Source organism: Muscardinus avellanarius, assembly GCF_963383645.1.
Source record: "Muscardinus avellanarius genome assembly, chromosome: 3".
NCBI classification, from domain to species: Eukaryota; Metazoa; Chordata; class Mammalia; order Rodentia; family Gliridae; genus Muscardinus; species Muscardinus avellanarius.
Window position 1 is genome coordinate 7,461,023 of NC_137788.1, and position 18,660 is coordinate 7,479,682.

Genomic DNA, 18,660 nt, shown 5'->3' on the forward strand with positions numbered 1-18,660 from the left:
GCTCCTGCAGCTCCAGCCCCAGAGGAAGAAAGATGCTCCGACATTGTCCTCCTGACTCCAGGCACCTCAGCCATCTGCTGCCTCTCTAACCCCCTAGGGACAGAGCCAGAGTGGGGAACTTGGGGTTCCTGCACCAACACTCAACACAGGCCTCAGCCCTCCAGGAGCATTGGGCCGAGCTGTGACTCTGGAGCTGGGCTCTGAGGGCCAGCCTGGAGGCCCTTCCCAGTGAAGGCCGGCCAGCCATGCTGGTGGGCCCTTTGCGTGTGTGTGGTACTGGGGACTGAACCCAGGGCCATTCTCCTTCTGACCCTCATTCCCAGTCCTATTTTATTTTATGTGTGTGTGTGTGTGTGTGTGTGTGTGTGTGTGTGTGTTTGAAGCAAGGTCTCATTAGGTTGCTGAGGCTGGTCTCAAACCTATGATACTCCTGTCTCTGCCTCCCAAGTACTGGGATTGCGGGCATGGGCCACTACACCCAGCTGTGGTGGGCACTTTTTTTTCTTTGGCAGTACCATGGATGGAACCCAGGCGCATTCTACCTCCGAGCTACACCTCCAGCCCTATTTTTTTATTGTTTATTTTGAAATAAGGTCTCACTGGGTTGCAAAGGGCCTCACTAAGTGTGAGGCTGGCAGCAAACCTGCGATCCTCCTGCCTCAGCCTCCCAAATGCTGGCATTACAAGTGTGCACCACCACGCCCAGCTCGGTGGGCACTTCTTAAAGAAACGCTGCTGTCTCTTCCGGGCATGTGTATGGCTGGGGGTGGGAAGAGGCTCTGTGCGAGCACTCATCGCTGGCCGGGAGGACACTGAGGGCCCGGCCAGTAGGCCTGGCTGGTGTTTGGAGCCAAGCAGGGGCTTTCGTGTCAGCTCTAGGCTCTCGGGCAGAGACCCCTGCTGGACAACCTCCAGGGTCTTAGGGAATTCAAAGCTGGGAACAGCTCCTTTCCTTTCCCAGAGGAGCCCAAGATAAAGCCTCAGGAGTGGGACACAGAGGATGGCCGGCCTGAGTGACCCCATCCCCAAGGGAACTTGTCTGGCTCCCAACGCTTGGAAGCGATGCACATAAATCCTGCCTATGACCACCTCTAAGCTCCCTGAGGGCCTGTTTCCCAGCTGTGGGCCCTGCTCGGGGTGCCCTTGTAGGTAGAAGCAGGTGCGGTCTCCAGGTGGCCCTGGCCGTGAGTCCACAGCAGAGTGGACACGATCCTACGGGACTCAAACACACATACCAAATGCCGATGGGACGCAAACACAGACCAGCATGCGCGGCTGCAGCAGCTCTCTGTGTAATAAATACTGCAGAGTGCACTCGGTTTCTTTTTCTGTTTTGTTTTGCTTTTTCTTCAAGTCAAATATAACAACCAAGGTCCCCAACCCTGTTTCTGCATTCAGAATGGAGAAGCTGGTGAAATCAGCAGCACACCTGCAGCCAATCAAATAAAAGACCACGTCCCACTAGCCAGCCAATTGCAAGCCTTTTTCAGTTTAAGCAGCCAATTGGGCCTCTTCACATTCCTAAAAATGACCTAAATAAAGCACCAGAGCTCGGGGAGCTTCCTGGGAAGCCAAGATACCGAGGCGCATGTTAAAAAAAAAAAAAAAAAAAAAAAAAAAAGAGTCAGAAATAAAAATAAAAGGTTTCGTTGGTCAGGTCAAGGTTTTAAAATAAAAAGGTTTCTTCCTGCAGCCAATCACGAGTCCATCCCTTTAAGCCAATTGTAAACGCACCACTGACGGCTCTTTGGTGCCAGCCCCGCTGAGTGGCCTGGGGGGGCAGGGGCGGGGGCAGGCAGGCGGTCTGCTGCCACTCAGCTGGCCAAGGAGCCACGCAGGTCTCTTGGCCCCTGACAGCTGCCAGGGTGCTCCATCCAAGGGGCTTGCAGCTACTGCCTCCGGTCCTCCGTCTCCGACCTGGAAAACGCCATCACCACGTCCTCCGCACCTGCAGGCCAGAGGACAAGAATGGCTGGGGCCCCTGCTGCTGCATGGGACAAGGCGGGAAGGCTGCAGCCCGACTGGAGCACCAGCTCCCCCCCCCCACCACGTACACAAAGCGTTCCCACCGCCCAAGTACTCCCAGGAAGCCCATCTCCCCTCTGGACTGCCCTGCACCTGCAGCCTGGCGAAGGGCGGGTGCCAGCAGCCCTGCTACAGAGGCCAGGCTGGCCAGGGTCAGGGCTGCAGGCCGAGGGGAGCCAGGGTTCCTCCCCTTGCTCCAAGTTCACCACAGCCCAGGGCCCTGGAGCCCCCTTCCTCCTTTCAAGACTCAGGTCTTGATCCTCTGGAGGATCTGGCCCATTCTGGTTTTAACAGCTTATCCTCTGCCCAAACCCAGCACCTGCTCAAAGGCGCCTGGCCAGGCCCTTGCCAGCTGCTGGCCTGGCTCGACAAGGCAGATAATGCCCCCGACCCGTATTATTTCCCTGAATTGGAGACTCTGGTCCAGGCACTCATGAAATCACTTCCTTTGTCTTGTTTTCCATAAGACAGGCTCTGACATGGAGCCAGCAGAGGCCGGGGGGGGGGGGGGGGGCTTAAATGCTGACCTGCTCCCCCTCCCTGCCAGGGGCGGGCAAAGAGCTGCTCTGGAGGTGCCAGGTGAGCAGCGGGCCCCAGCTGCCCCGTCCCCAGGTCCTGTGGCTCTCGGCCTTTTTTTTTGGTGGTACTGGGGTTCCCGGAAGCCCTTCTACCTTCGGGCTACACTCCCAGACCTATTTTTACATTTTTATTTGGAAACAGGGTCTCCTAAGCCAGCGCGCGCGGCTGGCTTCGAACCTGCGCGATCCTCCTGTCTCTGCCTCCCAAGCGCGGGGATTACAAGCATGCGCCACCACGCCCGGCAGCTCTCGGCCTTTCTAAAGCTGTCCCGGCCTTTCCGACTTGCTTCTCCTCTGTGAAGAATTCTCCCCCGGGAGGCAGCAGATTGGAAAGGCAGGGACAGGCAGGGCCACCCAAGGGTGAGCGGCTATGGACGGTGCTCGGCAGGGCCTCTGGCCAGTGGACAGGCTGACGGCGCGGCCACCTGGTCCGTCCACAGGGGAATCCCCTCTGAGGCCAGGCCACAGCAGGAGAGACACCCAACCTTGGGGGTGCGCAGGAGGGATGTGCCCGGCCGTGCCCAGGTGCTGCTGAGGGAGATGACCTGCCAGCCCACCTGGCTCTGGCTTCATGGGCCTCTGCCCGTTGCCACACATCTATTCCTGAAAAGAAAAATGAGCTTCTAGAAAGGAGCTTCCTAGGATGAAGCTCCTTTGGAGAGACCTACAAACGCTTCCTTGTCTTCTCGGGAACATTCTGTTCTCGCCCGAGTCCTGGACCACGCAATAGCACTGCAGGCGGAATTGTCCTAGCAACCACAGACTCCGAGATGACATCACACCCCGATGGCTGCTGAGCTGTTACCTAACAGATGCTGGCTTCTCTGAGGGGGCCTCCCCAGCCAGGCAGGGGCTGGAGCAAGCCTGCAACAGAGTGGGGGTGGCGGCAGAAGACGCCTGGCCTGCTGGCTTCCTGCTCCTGGGCTTTCTCGCAGGGACCTTGGGCCTCTGCAGTGAGCTGCAGGCACAAAAATAGCACTGGTTGCCCCAGGAGGGAACGGTGAGTCTGCAGAGGGAACAGGCCACTGGTGGAGACCAGCCTCGGGGCTGGGCTCTGGGCTCCAGCCTGCCCAGCAGGGTCTGTGCCCTGTACCCCAAGAAGTAACCTTCTCAAGGTCACACGGGGACTCAAGGAAGCGAAAGCTTTTAGGAGCCCCACTTCCCACACTGCCAGATGGTGGCCCCTCCTGCGCTTGGACTCAGAGCCTCATTAGCCAGCCTCCCTGCTGAGCATGCTGGGAATCCCAGCTACTTGGGCAGCTGAGGCAGGACTGCAAGTACAAGGCTTAGGGAGATCCTGTCTCAAAAGAAAAGAAGGAGCTGGGCATGGTGGCACACTTGTAATCCCAGCATTTGGGAGGCTGAGACAGCAGAATCAGGGTTCGGGGTTCGCAGTCAGCCTTTGCTACTTAGTGAGGCCCTCTGCAACTCAGTGAGACCCTGTTTCAAAATAAAGAACAAGGGGCCGGGATGTAGCTCAGTGGCGAAGCGCCTGCTCTGCAGGTGTGGCGCTCTGGGTTCGATCCCTGGTTCCAAAAAAAGACCAAAAAAAAAAAAAAAGAACCCCTTAAAAAAAAATAAGCTAAGATCAAAATAAAGAATAAAAAACAGGGCTGGGGTGTAGCTCAGAGGTAGAATGCCCCTGGGTTCAATCCCCAGCACTACCAAAAAATAAATAAATAAAAAGTGGGGGGAGCTGGGTGTAGCTGGCAGTAGAGTGCTTGCTCAGCAGAGGGGAGGCCCTGGGTTCCAACCCCAGCACTGAAGGAAGAAAAGCTGAGGCTGGGGCTGCTGCCCACCCCTCCACCCTGCCCATCCTCTTTCTAAAGCTCTTGCTGTTTCCTGCTGCTCTTTGGGGCTGAGGAGGGGATGGATTCCTCCAGAGCATTCTCTGGCCTGTCTTCTTCACTGGTTGTCCAGGGGCTTGTCTTGCAACGAGGGTCTGGTCATACACTGGAGGCCTCTGGCCCAGGCGCTGACTTCCCCAGGCCTGGCGCAGCATGCTGGGATGCTGGTGCTTGGGAGGATCACGGGCCTGAGGCCAGCCTCAGCGCCTTCGTGAGCACTTCAGCAATGTATGGAGACTATTTCAAAACATGAAATAAAGCCGGTGTGGTGGTGCACGCTTATGATCCCAGTACTTGGGATGCTGAGACAGGAGGATCACAGGTTCCCGGCCAGCCTCAGCAACCTGTGAGGCCTTCCGCAATTTAGTGAGACCCTGTTTCATCTTTTTCTTTCTTTCTTTCTTTCTTTCTTTCTTTCTTTCTTTCTTTCTTTCTTTCTTTCTTTCTTTTTTGGTGGTACTGGGGGTGGAACCCAGGGGCTTTCTACCTCCAGACCTATATCATATTTTATTTGGAAACAGGGTCTCACTCAGTAGCTGAGGCTGACTTTGAACCTGTGCAATCCTCCTGTCTCAGCCTCCCAAGCGCGGGGATTACAAGAGTGTGCCACCACGCCCGCTTTGACCCTGTTTCAAGATAAGGAATAAAATAGGGATAGAGGTGTATCTCTGAGAATGCCCCTGGGTTCAATCCTCAATACCCCTCCCCACAAATGAATGAATGAATGAATGAATGAATGAATGAATGAATAAAGCAGGGCGTGGTGGCGTACGCTTGTAATCCCAGCATTTGGGAGGCTGAGACAGGAGGATCACGGTTTGCGGACAGCCTGAGCTACTTAGAGAGGCCCTCTGCAACTCAGTGAGACCCTGTTTCAAAATAAAGAATAAAATATAGGGCAGGGGGTGTAGCTCGGAGGTAGAATACCCCTGGGTTCCATCCTCAGTACCGCAAAAAAGGGGGTGTTGGGGATGTAGCCCAGAGCTGGAGTGCCCCTCAGAGGAGCGCTCAATTCCAGTGCCCCCCCCCCAAAAAAATTGGCCCCGTCACCAAAAAGGGAAAATAAGTTGCTCAACTAGGCAGTCCACGTTTCTGACCAGGAAGGAACCAGAGGCATCCCTGGGACTCTCCTGGGGAAACCGTCCCCTCCGCACTCTCCATCCTACAGACCAGGCCTGCTCCTCCCAGGGCACCTCTGCTGACACTCAACTTCTTTTTGTGGTACCAAGGATTGAACTCAGAGGCATTCTACCTCTGAGCTCTACCCCTAGCCTTATTTTTTATGTTTTTTATTTTGAAACAGGGACTCACTAAGTTGCAGAGGGCCTCACAAGGTTGCCAAGGTTGGCTGAGAACCTGCCATCTTCCTGTCGTCTCAGCCTCCCAAGTACTGAGATGACAAGCGTGGACCACCACACCCAGCTTTTTAAAATTTATTTTTTGGTGATACTGAAAATTTAACTCAGGGACATACTAACTACAAGTTACAACCCCATCCTGATTTCTTTCTTTTTTTATTTTTTGCAGGTCTGGGGATGGAACCCAGGGGCATTCTACCTCCAAGCTACACCCCCAGCCCTATTTTTTATTCTTTATTTTGAAACCGGGTCTCACTGAGTTGCAGAGGGCCTCACTAAGTAGCTGAGGCTGTCCGCGAACCGCGATCCTCCTGTCTCAGCCTCCTGAATGCTGGGATTACAAGTGTGCCCACCACACCCGGCTAAGGCCGGTCCTGAACTTGCAATCCTCCTGCCTGGGCCTTCTGAGTCCGTGGGGGTACAGGTGTGCCCCTCTGCACCCAGCCTAAATTCTTGTTTTATAGAAGAGGCAGCTTGGTGAGGGAGGACCCAGGCCCAGACCCTCGAACCCCACATTGGCCACTACAAGGCACTTGGCCATTTTTTCCTAGAAGAACTAACTGCTTTGCCCCAGTTCCCAGAGCCGGTCAGCCTCCTGTCAGAGGCTGGATCCACCTTTCTACCACCATGAAAATGGAACCAAGACCCATAGTAAAAAAGAAGGCAACGGGGAGGGGGGCAGGGGGCTTGTAGAAGACTGGACCCGGAACCAAGACAGCTGTGCCGAGAGGGCCTGCCACCTGCCCCACCTTCCCGCCGTCCACCCAGGCTCACCATCTGGGAAGCAGGGCCAGGCGCTGGCCAGGAGGAAGGCACCCAGCTGGCCCCCACTGCGTGCCCAGAGCCAGCATGGCCTCTTTAATGGAGCCAGTCAAGTGACTGGGGAGAGAAAAATGACAAATATGCGGAGCTTAGAAAAGGGTTAGTTGGCCCTGGGCCTGGGCGGGAGCCAGACAATGGGGTCACTGGCCTGTTTGCAGCTCGGGATGAATTCACATCATGGTGCTGGAGGCCGAGCTCCAACCAGCACTCACTCCACTTGGCCAGTGTGCTTTGGAAAGAGGCCCCAGAGTTGGCAGAGACCCCTAGCCATTTGAGCTGGAAGTTAAAGTCTTTCAAGACTTTTCATGAATAATCCTGGCGGCTTGATGCACTTCCGGAGCCGTGAGAACGTGGTCCTATTGGCCAGGCGGCTGTGAGAGCTGTATCAGTGTGTTGGGGGTGTGTGTGTAAAAAAGAGCAGGAAAAAGGGGCTGGGAGCTACTGAAGCCTGGGGCGAGGCTACTGCACTCCCGCCTGGCCTGGGAAGCCCAGGGAGCTCCAGGCACTTTCCCAGGAAATTCCAGCTGAGCTCAAGCTATGCAAGTCCCTAATTTGCATCCCAGAGAACAGGCCAGCCCAGGCCACAGGGGTGAAAAGTGCAGGCCTCCTCCTCCATCTTTAGCCCTGCCCACCTCCAGAGTGCCCCAGACTCCGCCGCAGGCCTGTCTTCCTGGGGGAGGGGGGCGTCCTCGTGTGGACTGGACCTTCTGAGTGTTTGCTGCCTTCTTTCTGCCACAGCGCCGCCGTGCAGGACAGCTGACTCCCGGCCAGGGCTTCTCCAACTTGGCAATCTGCAAAGTCCAGCTCAGAACAGGGTTCAGAGGTGGCCAGGGAGGGAGAAACAGCCCTGGGGGCAAACCCTACCTCAGAAAAAGAGAAGGGGAGTTGGGTGCAGTGGCACACACTTATAAGCCCAGTACTTGGGAAGCGGAAACAAGAAGATCACAGGTTCGTGGACAGCCACAGCTACTTAGTGAAGCCCTTTGCAACTCAGTGAGACCCTGCTTCAAAATAAAGAATAAGCCAGGTGTGGTGGTGCACACTTGTAATCCCTGTGCTTGGGAGGCTGAGACAGGAGGATCGCACAGGTTCGAAGCCAGCCTCAGCTACTTAGTGAGGCTCTCAGCAACTTAGTGAGACCCTGTTTCAAAATAAAGAATAAAAAATAGGGCTGGGGGTATAGTTCAGAGGTAGAATGCCCATGGGTTTCATCTCCAGTACCTCAAATAAATAAATAAATAAATAAATAAATATTAAAATTTATTTAAATTATTAAACATTTATTTAAAATTATTTAGTTGGGTGTGGTGGCCCACCCCCTAAGAACCAGTACTTGGGCTGCTAAGACAGGAGGATCACAGGTTCAAGACCAGCCTCAGCAACTTCATGAGACCCTGTTTCAAAATATAAAATAAGCCGGGCGTGGTGGCGTATGCTTGTACTCCCAGCATTCAGGAGGCTGAGACAGGAAGATCGTAGTTCACTGTCATCCTCAGCTACTTAGTGAGGCCCTTTGCAACTCGATGAAACCCTGTTTCAAAATAAAGAATAAAAAATAGGATTGGGAGTGTAGCTTGGAGGTAGAACGGCCCTGGGTTCTATCCCCAGTACAACACCAACAAAAAAGATGTAAAATATAAAATAAAAAGGACTGGGGGTAGAGCTTGATGGTCATGGGTTCAATCTCCAGTACAAAAAAAGAGAAGGGTACAAAAAGCCTCACTTAGCTCCCAAAGTTTGCAAGACCCTGGGTGCCCAGAGCCCTATAGAGGTATTACTGAAGGAAAGCTGGGACCACGCCATGACGACCATGCTTCCTGGGGATAGGGAGCCATCCCAAAGAACCAGTGTAGCTCTGGTCTCTGTTGGCTGAGGCCTCCTGGGGCAGTTTCTGTGTTGGCCGATCTGGGGCCAGGTACTGGGCAACTCCGGCACTCTAAGGGGCCTCACACCTAAGGGGGGGGGGGGTCCCTGCAAGGCACCTGAGAAGCTCAGAAGCCCAACCCTGAGGCCTGAGTCTCCAGACTCCTATGGCTGATGGCAGAGCCCCTCTGTGCCGGTCAACAGCCAGGGAGTCAACTTGGCTGAGCACTTCCAAATCCTCTGGCAAACGCAGCTGGAAGCCCGGGCCATCCTGGTCACACGTAGAAACCCCTGCATGCTCCAAGCTGTCCAGGGCTGGTCCCACCCTGGACGCCCTGGTCCCTTCTCTGACCACGTGACTCTTGGCTGCGGCCTCCAGCCCCATGAGCTCGCTACCTTGCTTGAATGCCAACAGGTGCCTGTTTCCTTGCGCCAACACTGTGATGGCTCTGCTAAGCTCTGAGGAGGTGCTGCCTGGAAAAGCAGGCCCCAGGGGGTCCTCCAAAGGGAAGAGGGGTTGGGGCTGGGGTGCCACCAGGACTGGGTCTCCCCTGAGTGAACCAGCACCACTGGCAGTGTGAGCTATTTTTAGCAGCCTAGGCCTGCAAGATGTTCCATACATCTCAGCTCTGTGCTGGAGTCCCCAGGGGATGGTGTTACCCAGAGGCAGCAAGACACTTGGGTTGCTATGGGAACAGTGGCCTCGGACTCACCAAGGTGTCAGCAGCCAGAGTGGCACCAGGCTCTGGCGCCCACGGGGCCCCAGGCTGACAACGCTGCGGCACAGGAGGCCGTGCGGCAGCCAGCGCTCTCACTTGTTGGCAAAAACCCCTTGTCTCCGCCTCCTGGACCAGCCGATGAGGGCTCGGGGGCAGCTCAGTGCACCCAATACCAAGACCCAGCAGCTGGGACCTGGCCTGGGCTGGCCTCTGACCACCTGCAGGTCCCATGGAAGTCCCTGAACACCCAGCCTCAGTTTACTCTCTGCAAAATGTGATGGACATTTTGTCTCCACAGCACCCAGTTTGTTTTTCAATTTAATTTTTTTATTTTTTCGTGATACCGGGGTTCCTGGAAACCCTTCTACCTCCGGGCTACACTCCCAGTACCTATTTTTATACTTTTTTATGTGGAAACAGGGTCTCTTAAGCCAGCACGGCTGGCTTCGAACCTGCGCGATCCTCCTGTCTCCGCCTCCCAAGCGCGGGGATTACAAGCGTGCGCCACCACGCCCGGCTACCTCCACCTCTTCACCCCTGCCATACAGTCAGCCCTAAATGTCCCTCCCCTGAAATGTGTCCACATCACCTGGGCATCTCTAACCCGCCCTGCCCAGGACCCCCCCCCATCCCACCTGGCCAGCCTCCCCTTAAGGCAGGCGGTGACCCCGGTGATCCCTACAGGCTTCAGAACAAATCCAATCCACAGCTAATGGCCTTTCCAGCCACTCACCGTCCCCCTGAAACTGTCCGCCAGACTCTTGGAGGTGTGGAAAACTCAGCAGGAACCAGGCTGGGCGGGGCTCCCGGGCTCCTGGCCCTGCAATGCCTCCCAGGCGGCCACAGGATGGGCCCGTGGGCCCTCAAGGTCCAGCACAGGCAGGCAGCACTGCCACTGTGGGTTCTTGGGTGGCCCGCTCCTCTCCCCAGAGTGCTTATGCATCTGCTCATGCATGGCTGTCCTGCAGGGCTGGCATGTGACGCCATGCGGGGTTCCTGGCAACAACAGGCTAACTGCCAGACTGAGCGGCCTTGGTGCTCCCTGCAGTGAGAGCCTCTCATCAGGGGTGCTAAGAATTGTATGAGGGCTTGTTTTTTGGTTTTGACCCTGAGGATTGAACCTGGGGTCGGGTCTACCTCTGAGCCACACCCCCAGCCTGATTTTGAAGTGGCCTCACTAGTTGCTGAGGCTGGCCTTGAACTTGCTATCCTCCTGTCCCAGCATCCCAAGTACTGGGATTACAGGCGTGTGCAACCACGCCTGGTTCCATCCTCACACCTGCACAACACAAGCATCACACTGGTGAGGAACAGTCAGCGCAGCCGTGCACAGAACCAGACCCCGAGCTGGGGCCACCCTGCCTCTCTGCACAGCCGCCTGCATTCTTGGGTTTTGTCTCTTTCGGTGACACAAGTTATACATCAAGTCCTGGTTGATGCCTGTTTGAGTCAATGTATATGTGACTTCAGACTCAATTCTGTTATTAGGTTACAGGTAATTCGCATGTAAGTCTTGATTAAACTTAAAAAGATTAGCTTCCGTCCCCCATCCCACATACTGGAATTCTCCTGGGCCTGACTCTAATTTCAGTGCAGAGCTTGTTCCTGCCGGGGCCCCTGGGAGAAGCCTGGAAGCCACACACAGGGAAAGAGTAGACCCAGAACCCCAGTGACTGGTGTGCGGGGCCAGCGCCAAAGCCCAGCTGCCCATGGGGAGCACAGTCCCGGCCCACGGGGCTGGATCTGCGGGTTAACGTAACAAACACCTGCTCTGAGCCAGAAGCACTCGGAGCTGAGCTGAGCCTGAACACAGGGCGGCTGGGGCCTGGGGGTGCCCAGCACAGTGTGTCAAGAGCTCCACCAAAGGAAAGATGAGCCTGGGGCTCCAGGAGCGAGGGCGGAGGCACGGGAGACACTGGGCGGGGTGGGAAATGCTCTGTGATGGACTCAAACAACAGAGGCTGGCTGGCAGTGGGGGCGGGTTCCAGAGAACTTTCCACACTGGCTGGAAAGCAGAGATCAGCAGGCCACCCCCACTGCAGGCGGGAGGGCCAGCAGGCAGAGCAGGGCTAAGTGGGGAGGCAGGAGGGGGCCGTCCTCAGAGACCTGGCTCCTGCTGGCTCTGTGACCAGTTACCCTAACAAGGCTCCCTGTGTTAATCCCAAGGCCAAGGGCCCTATTTCGGGCTCTCTGGCAGCAGACCCGGAACCAGGAAAAGTTGCAGGACACAGAGAGAGCCTACTGCCCACAGTGGGCTGTTCCCTGAGGTCTCCAGGAGAAAGTGATCCCTGAGGAGGAGGCGGCCGCGATAGGCTCAGGCGCCTGTGCCAGCACAGGGCAAGAAGAGGGGAGAGGCCGACCAAGGCAGGTCCTCAGGAAGCCCCCAGGCAGAGAGGACGGGAGCTTCCGGGACAAAACCAGCCCATCTGAGAGAGCCCTGGGATGCGGAACAAGGGCTTACGTGGGCACAAGGATAACAATTCTGCAGGCAACTGCTACCAGGTGCTACACACCCAGGGACCTGGCGCTGGCACTACTAGGTGCCCTGGCCCAGTGCAAAGCAGATACAGCAAGAGCCTGCAGGTCGAGCGCTGCAATTCAAAGGCCTAGGCAGGGGCCCAGGGAGCGGCAGCGGAAAGCTCTCGGCGGCCTATCCTGCCCCCTTCTGAAATGCCGTGTCCTCCTGCATCACGCCTGCCCCTCCGTGACACACTGCCACCCGTGAGCCACTCCCAAGCCTATCTAAAATAAGTGGGGATATATACGCACAATGGAAGTGCCTGCCGCGCTGGGCCCACGCTGGCTGCTTGCCCTCTCTGAGCTGGTTTACTTATCGTGAAAGTAGAGCGTGGAGCTGGGTGTGGTGGCACAAGCCAGCAATCCAGGTTTTGGGAGTCTGAGCAGGAAGAATGCAAGTTTGAAGACAGCCTCAGCAAGGTAGCAAGACTCAGTAACCTAACAAGATCCTTCTCAAAATAAAAAATAAGCCGGGCGTGCCTGCGCACGCTTGTAATCCTACACCTGGGAGGCTAAGACAGGAAGATTGTAGGTTTGCGCCCATCCTCAGCAAGTTGTGAGACCTTTTCAAAATAAAACTGAGCCGGGTGTGGTGGCGCACACTTGTAATCCCAGCATTCGGGAGGCTGAAGACGGGAAGATCACGATTTGCGGACAGCCTCAGCTACTTAGCGAGGCCCTCTGCAACTCAGTGAGATCTGGTTTCAAAATAAAGAATAAAAGCCGGGCGTGGTGGTGCACGCTTGTAATCCCTGCACCTCGGAGGCTGAGACAGGAGGATCGCACAGGTTCGAAGCCAGCCTCAGCTACTTAGTGAGGCGCTCAGCAATTTATTGAGACCCTGTTTCCAAATAAAATATAAAATGGGTCTGGGAGTATATCCCGGAGGTAGAAAGCCTCTGGGTTCCACCCCCAGTACCAAAAAAAAAAAAATAAATAAAATAAAATAAAGAATAAAATATAGGGCAGGGGGTGTAGCTCGGAGGTCAAATGCCCCTGGGTTCAATCCCCAGTATCAAAAACAAAACAAAAAATAAAAGGAATGGGGTATAGCTTGGAGGAGGAAGAATGTCCTTGGGGTCAATCATTAGTACCAAAACAAAAAACAAAACAAAAAAAACCCCCTCAAAAACAAACAAAAAAACAAAAACAGAAAAGAAAGTGGAGCTCAAATCGCACCTCTGGCACGGGCTGCGGTAAGGACTCACTGGGACACCACTGTGTGCTACTTGGCAAGGAACCTGGCACATAGAGCTTAGTGAATATCTGCTGAAATTATGATCAAAATAGAAATGAGAACCAAAGATCCAACAAGAAGGAACTGGCCAAAAAATGCTGGCCCAGCCACATGACTGCGTACGACATAATCTCTAAGATGTTTCCTTGGAAGCTGTTTAGGAGCAGAGATGCGTAGTAAATGTTTATACTGAGCCAAGCATGGTGGCGCACACCTGTAATCCTAGTACTTTGGGAGGCTGAGACCAAAGATTTCTAGTAGGTTCAAAGCTTCAAAGCCGGCCTCAGCAACTCAGTGAGGCTCTTAGCAACCTCGTGAGACCCTATTTCAAAATAAAAATAAAGCCAGGCGTGGTGGCGCATGCTAGTAATTGCAGCATTCGGGAGGCTGAGACAAGAGGATCACGGTTCGCGGACAGCCTCAGCTACTTAGTGAGGCCCTCCGCAACTCAGTGACACCCTGTTTCAAAATAAAGAATGAAAAATTGGGCAGGGGGTGCAGCTCTGAGGTCGATGCCCCTGGGTTCCATCCCTAGGACTGGAAAAAAAAAAAAAAAGTTGTGCTTAGGAGCCAGGTCTCTGGTTAAACAGACACTTGGGATCAGAATCCTTTCTTCCTTTCTTTCTTTCTTTTTTGTGTGTGTTTCTGGGGATGAAACCCAGGGGCATTCTACCTCAGAACTACACTCCCCTGCACTGTTTTTGATTCTTTATTTTGAAACAGGGTCTCACTAAGTTATGGAGTTCCCCACTAAGTAGCCGAGGCTGTCCACGAACCCTAATCCTCCAGTCTCAGCCTCCCAAATACTGGGATTACACGTGTGCCCACCACGCCCGGCTTCAGAATCATTTCTATGTACTTACTTCATTTTTGTAAACTCTCAGTCTAATTCTGTTTTCTTTCTTCTTTCTTTCTTTCTTTCTTTCTTTCTTTCTTTCTTTCTTTCTTTCTGTGTGTGGTACTGGGGATGGAACCCAGGGGTTTTTCTACCTCTGGGTTATACTCCCAGACCTATTTTATATTTTATTTGGAAACAGGGTCTCACTAAGTTGCCGAGAGCCTCACTAAGTAGCGGAGGCTGGCTTCGAACCTGTGCGATCCTCCTGTCTCAGCCTCCCAAGTACTAGGATTACAGGCATGCACCACCACATCCAGCTTGACACACATATTTTTAAAAGAAGCCAGGCACGGTTGCACATGTCTGCAATCCCAGGACTGGGAGGCAGAGGCAGGAAGATTGCAAATTGGAAGTCAGCACGAGCAATTTAGCAAGGCCCTGCCTCAAAATAAAATATAAAAAGGCTAGGGCGTAGCTCAGAGGTAGAATTACTCCTGAGTTCAGTCCCCAGTACCACAAGAAAAAAGGAAGGAAGAGAGGGAAGGAAGAAGGGAAAGAGAAAAAGAAGGAAGGAAGAAGGATGGACAGACAGACAGCTGGGAAGCTGAAGAAAGATGAGCAGTGGTTCTCTCTAGGGAGCAGGAGTCAGTCCTTTAAACCCTTCTGCTATTTCTACCTCTCCCCAGTTTCCCATAATGAACACACATTATGTCATGGCAGGAAAAACAGCAGATGTGCGTCCGAGCCGTGCCCTGGTGAGGAGAGGACAGGCTCAGCACTCTGCAGCAGCTCCCCGCGCTGCCACCCCCTGCGGCTGGCCTGCAGCAAGGCAGCCCTCCCAGAGTGCTGATTCCCTTCGGTTCAAATCCGAGCCCTGCCTGGCTGTCAGGTGGGCTTGGCCACCCTCAGGGACAGGAGACAGGATCGCTGCCTTACTGACAGACCTGATTCCTGGACCCAGAACTTGGTCCATCCGAGTCCAAGCACCGAAGGTCTCCTGGAACCCACACAGCCCTAGGCAGGGGCTTAGGGCTGGGACCCTCGGCCAGCAAACACAGGGGCAGAAAGGGGCAGGTGCACACCAGCTCAGGAGAGGACCAAGGCCTTTTTATTTTGCACTGCGGATTGAACCCAGGAGCACTCTACCTCTAAGCTACACTTCCAGCCCTTTATCTTATTTTATTTTATTTCAGTTACTGGGGATTGAACTCAGGGACCTTCTACCTCCGAACTATACCCCCAAAGCTTTTTATTTATTTATTTATTTATTTTTGAAACAGGGTCTCATTAGATTGCTGAAAGTCTTGCAAAGTTGCTGAGGCTGGCCGCAAACCTGTGATCCAGCCTCAGTCTCCCAAGTACTGGGACTACAAGTGTGTTCCACTATGCCCATGCCCAGCTTTATTTAAATTTTGAAACAGGGGAGCCGGGTGTGGTGGCGCACGCTTGTAATCCCAGCATTTGGGAGGTTGAGAACGGAGGATCGTGGTTCGCAGACAGCCTCAGCTACTTAGTGAGGCCCTTTGCAACTCAGTGAGACCCGGTTTCAAAATAAAGAATAAAAAATAGGGCAGGGGGTGTAGCTCGAAGGTCAAATGACCCTGGGTTCTACCCCCAGACCCGCAAAAAAAAAAAAAAAAAAAAAAAAAAAAATTGAAACAGGAGCTTGCCAAGTGGCTGAGGATGGAGGGATGTTCAAATACCAGACTCCTCCATCCAAAGCAGGCAAGTGTGTGTTCCTCAAGGTCATGGCCAGATCCCCAGGGGCAATGCAGACTGCCTAGGGTGGGTGGGCCAGCCCCAGGCCATCTGCCCAGAGGGGCCCTAGGGGAGCTACAGAAGCCTTCACAGTCTCTGGGATACTCAGGGTGGAGCTGCCTGTCTTCTGCTGGGAGACAGCGCTCCCTAGTGGGCAGGAGGCATCACTCCAGGCCCCTAACCAGATGCTTCAGCATGCTGGGTACCGTCCCACCTGGGCAGGGCCTGAGTATGTAGGCTCTGCTGACACAGAAGGTGGCAGAGTAGAATTTTCCTTTCTCTTTTTGTGGTATTAGGAATCGAACCCACAGGCATTCTACTTCAGCATTATTTATCTATTTATTTATTTACATAAACCCTCCTGTTTCAGCCTCTCAAGTACTAAGATTACATGAGTGCACCACCACGCCCAGCTACTATTTAAATTTTTATTTTGAAATAAAAATTTCAAATTGCTAAATTGCGGAGGCTGGACTCTAATGCTGAGGCTGAGAACGTGCAATCCTCCTGTCTCAGCCTCCCACAGACTGGGATTACACAGTAACCTAGGTGAGCCACATCCCCAGCTCTTATGTGGTTTTTATTATGAAACAGCATCTCACCAGGTTGTGCAGGTGGCCTTGATCTTATATCTTTCTGCCTCAGCCGCCAAGTCCCGGGATTTCGAGCATACACCACCACGGCCGGCCACTAGAGGCATCCTTACCACTGCACCCGGGGCAGCGTGAGGAGGAGGGTGAGTCCTCCAGGGACTCAGGAGCCTGGGGTTTTCTGGTAGACCTGCCTTGTAAAGCAGGTGAGGCCCGAAGCTGGTAACCCAGTGGAACCTGGAGGACAGAGGCTTCTCCCCAAGACACCTGGTGAGGGTGAGGCAGGCGCGGCTCAGCACGCAGCCACGCCCAGGCAAGCTGTGGGTGGCGAGTGGTGTCCCAGGGAACTGCTAAGCCACCGGAGCACCCAGGAAGGATTCTGCTGAGCCAGGCGCACAGGCTGGGTCACACCCAGCGTCAGTGCCAGGGTAGAGTCTGAGATGCCCAGAAGCCTGGCACGCCGGCCTTGCCGTCTTGCTGCAGCCTGGTGGCACAGCAAATGCGCCCATCAGCACTCTGCTCCTGGGAGCTGCTCACGTCTGGACATGCCATAGGTTGCAATACTTTATGGCCAAGAATCCCAATGAAGCTTAAACTGGTCAGAATACCTGGCCACCGGATATGCCTTCTGGAGACGGGCAGCCTCACTTATGAGCCAAGGGCACGGAGCTGCCCAGTGGGCTGGTGGGTCAGAGGGGAGGGGACAGCAGTGAAGAGCGGCTGGAGAGTCCAGCTGCGGGTCTGCATCCTGGGGCCCGCCAGGATCTGGCTGTGTGACCAAGGGCAACGACATTGCTTCCAAGCCTTTTCCTTGTCTGTCAACTCTGCGGAGTATGGGAAGGAGAGCTGTCTACAGTACACCAACTGCAGGCACGGCGCCTGCCGCACGGTAGACACTTGGCGCTAGTTAAGATCACAAGGCTCACGGGGGTCACCCAGGAAGACAGGCTCATGAGGACGTCCAAGGCCCTGGGGCACCTGTGAGGCCCACCAGCCACAGCGGCCTCCTCCCCTAACGGCGACGGCTGTGCTGGCAGGGTCGGGCTGAAGGTTAAGGGAAGGCAGCCCCAGACCCTCCGCAGTTACAGGACTCCAACAGCTCTGCTTCTCGTCCTCTCCAGGCCTACAAAGGGATCCCACCATCTGCCTTCTTCTTGGCTCCCACCTGTAGGAGCTAGGCGCAGGCAGGAGACCTGGGGTGGAAGGGAGCTGAGGCCTCTCCCTGCGGCCCCAAGTCCACGGGTCATCCATCCAGCTCCTGCCCGGTGCTGGCCGCTGGCCTCCACTCACCCTGGTCGATAGAGTGCTGTGGTAGCTGGCTGAGCTGGCTGCTGACCACGCCCGCGTAGGTGCGCAGGAACTCCTCCTCGCTGGCTGTCAGCTGTGGAGAGAGGGCGCGGTGGTGAGAGGCAGCCAGCCTCTTCCAGCTCTCTGGAAGGGCCCTGCCAGGCGGCCTGAGCCCATGGGGCTCCTCTGCTCCCTGGAACTCTGGTCCCAAGATCTGACCCCTTCAGTTCCAGAGGGAATGAGACCCCTCCCATCCTGAACACTTGGCTCTTGGGGCCCACTGGCTTTGAGACCAGAGTCTAGTCTGACTCAGGGCCAGTGTGAAGACACAGGCCTGTCCAGAGAGCTGATGGGCAGTCCCGGATCCTTCTCTCCTTTTTTTTTGGGTGGTACTGGGGATGGAACCCTTCTACCTCCGGGCTACACTCCCAGACCTATTTTATACTTTTATTTGGAAACAGGGTCTCTTAAGCCAGTGCGGCTGGCTTTGAACCTGCACAACCCTCCTGTCTCCGCCTCCCAAGCGCGGGGATTACAAGTGTGTGCCACCACGCCCGGCCCGAATCCTTCTCTTCTGAAAGACACCCCTGTACCTGGATGCCTGCCGTCCCCTAGGTCCCCATCCCGCCCAGCTGACCTCACATGCCCCCTGGGTAGAAGCCTCTTGGGGGCTGGCAGGGGGAGGAAAGGAAGGTCAGGGCCTTCAGACCGTCACCTTCCTGGCCGAAACAGAGAATGGAATGGAAGACTGTCCCCAGAACTAGACATGCTGGGCTCTGCACTTGGGGGACCTAAACTGGCCCCAGAGGCAAACCCAGAGAACGGTGAGCCAGGAGGTGCCCGCAGTCCCCCTGCCCACCCTCAGGGCACTCACGTTCGATCCCATTTTCCTCAGCATGAGCAGCACTCGGACCTTCTGCTGAATGTACATCTCCTCCGGACTCTTCCCGGGCGCGCCCTCGCGGTTCATCCCCCTGGCCCAGCTCGGGGGTCTCCTGTGGGGAGGAGGGGAGACATGCTCAGATAGAGAGCTGTGGGCGGCCCACACCTCTCCTGGTAGCCCCCCCGGGGTCTTTCCTGGCAGTGCTGGTGCCTGATGAGTTGCCCGCTTTCCCCCTTGCTTTGCTGCTGAGCCAACCCCACTGAGAGCTTTAGTCCAGAGTGGGTACGGCGTGGGGCCGACCCGTGGCCACCACTTTTTTTATTTTTACTTTTTGGTGT

The 18,660-nt window shown here is 55.0% G+C and overlaps 1 protein-coding gene across 1 annotated transcript; it reads right to left on the reverse strand.

Annotated features, from left to right (window-relative positions):
* Positions 1-1,889: 1,889 nt before the first annotated feature.
* Positions 1,890-18,409, reverse strand: CTNNBIP1 (catenin beta interacting protein 1; the record flags this gene model as incomplete). Its single annotated transcript, XM_080693240.1, has 3 exons — positions 1,890-1,948; positions 17,443-17,533; positions 18,314-18,409. 3 exons carry the CDS (start codon positions 18,407-18,409, stop codon positions 1,890-1,892), a joined length of 246 nt encoding a protein of 81 aa, XP_080549366.1.
* Positions 18,410-18,660: the final 251 nt, after the last annotated feature.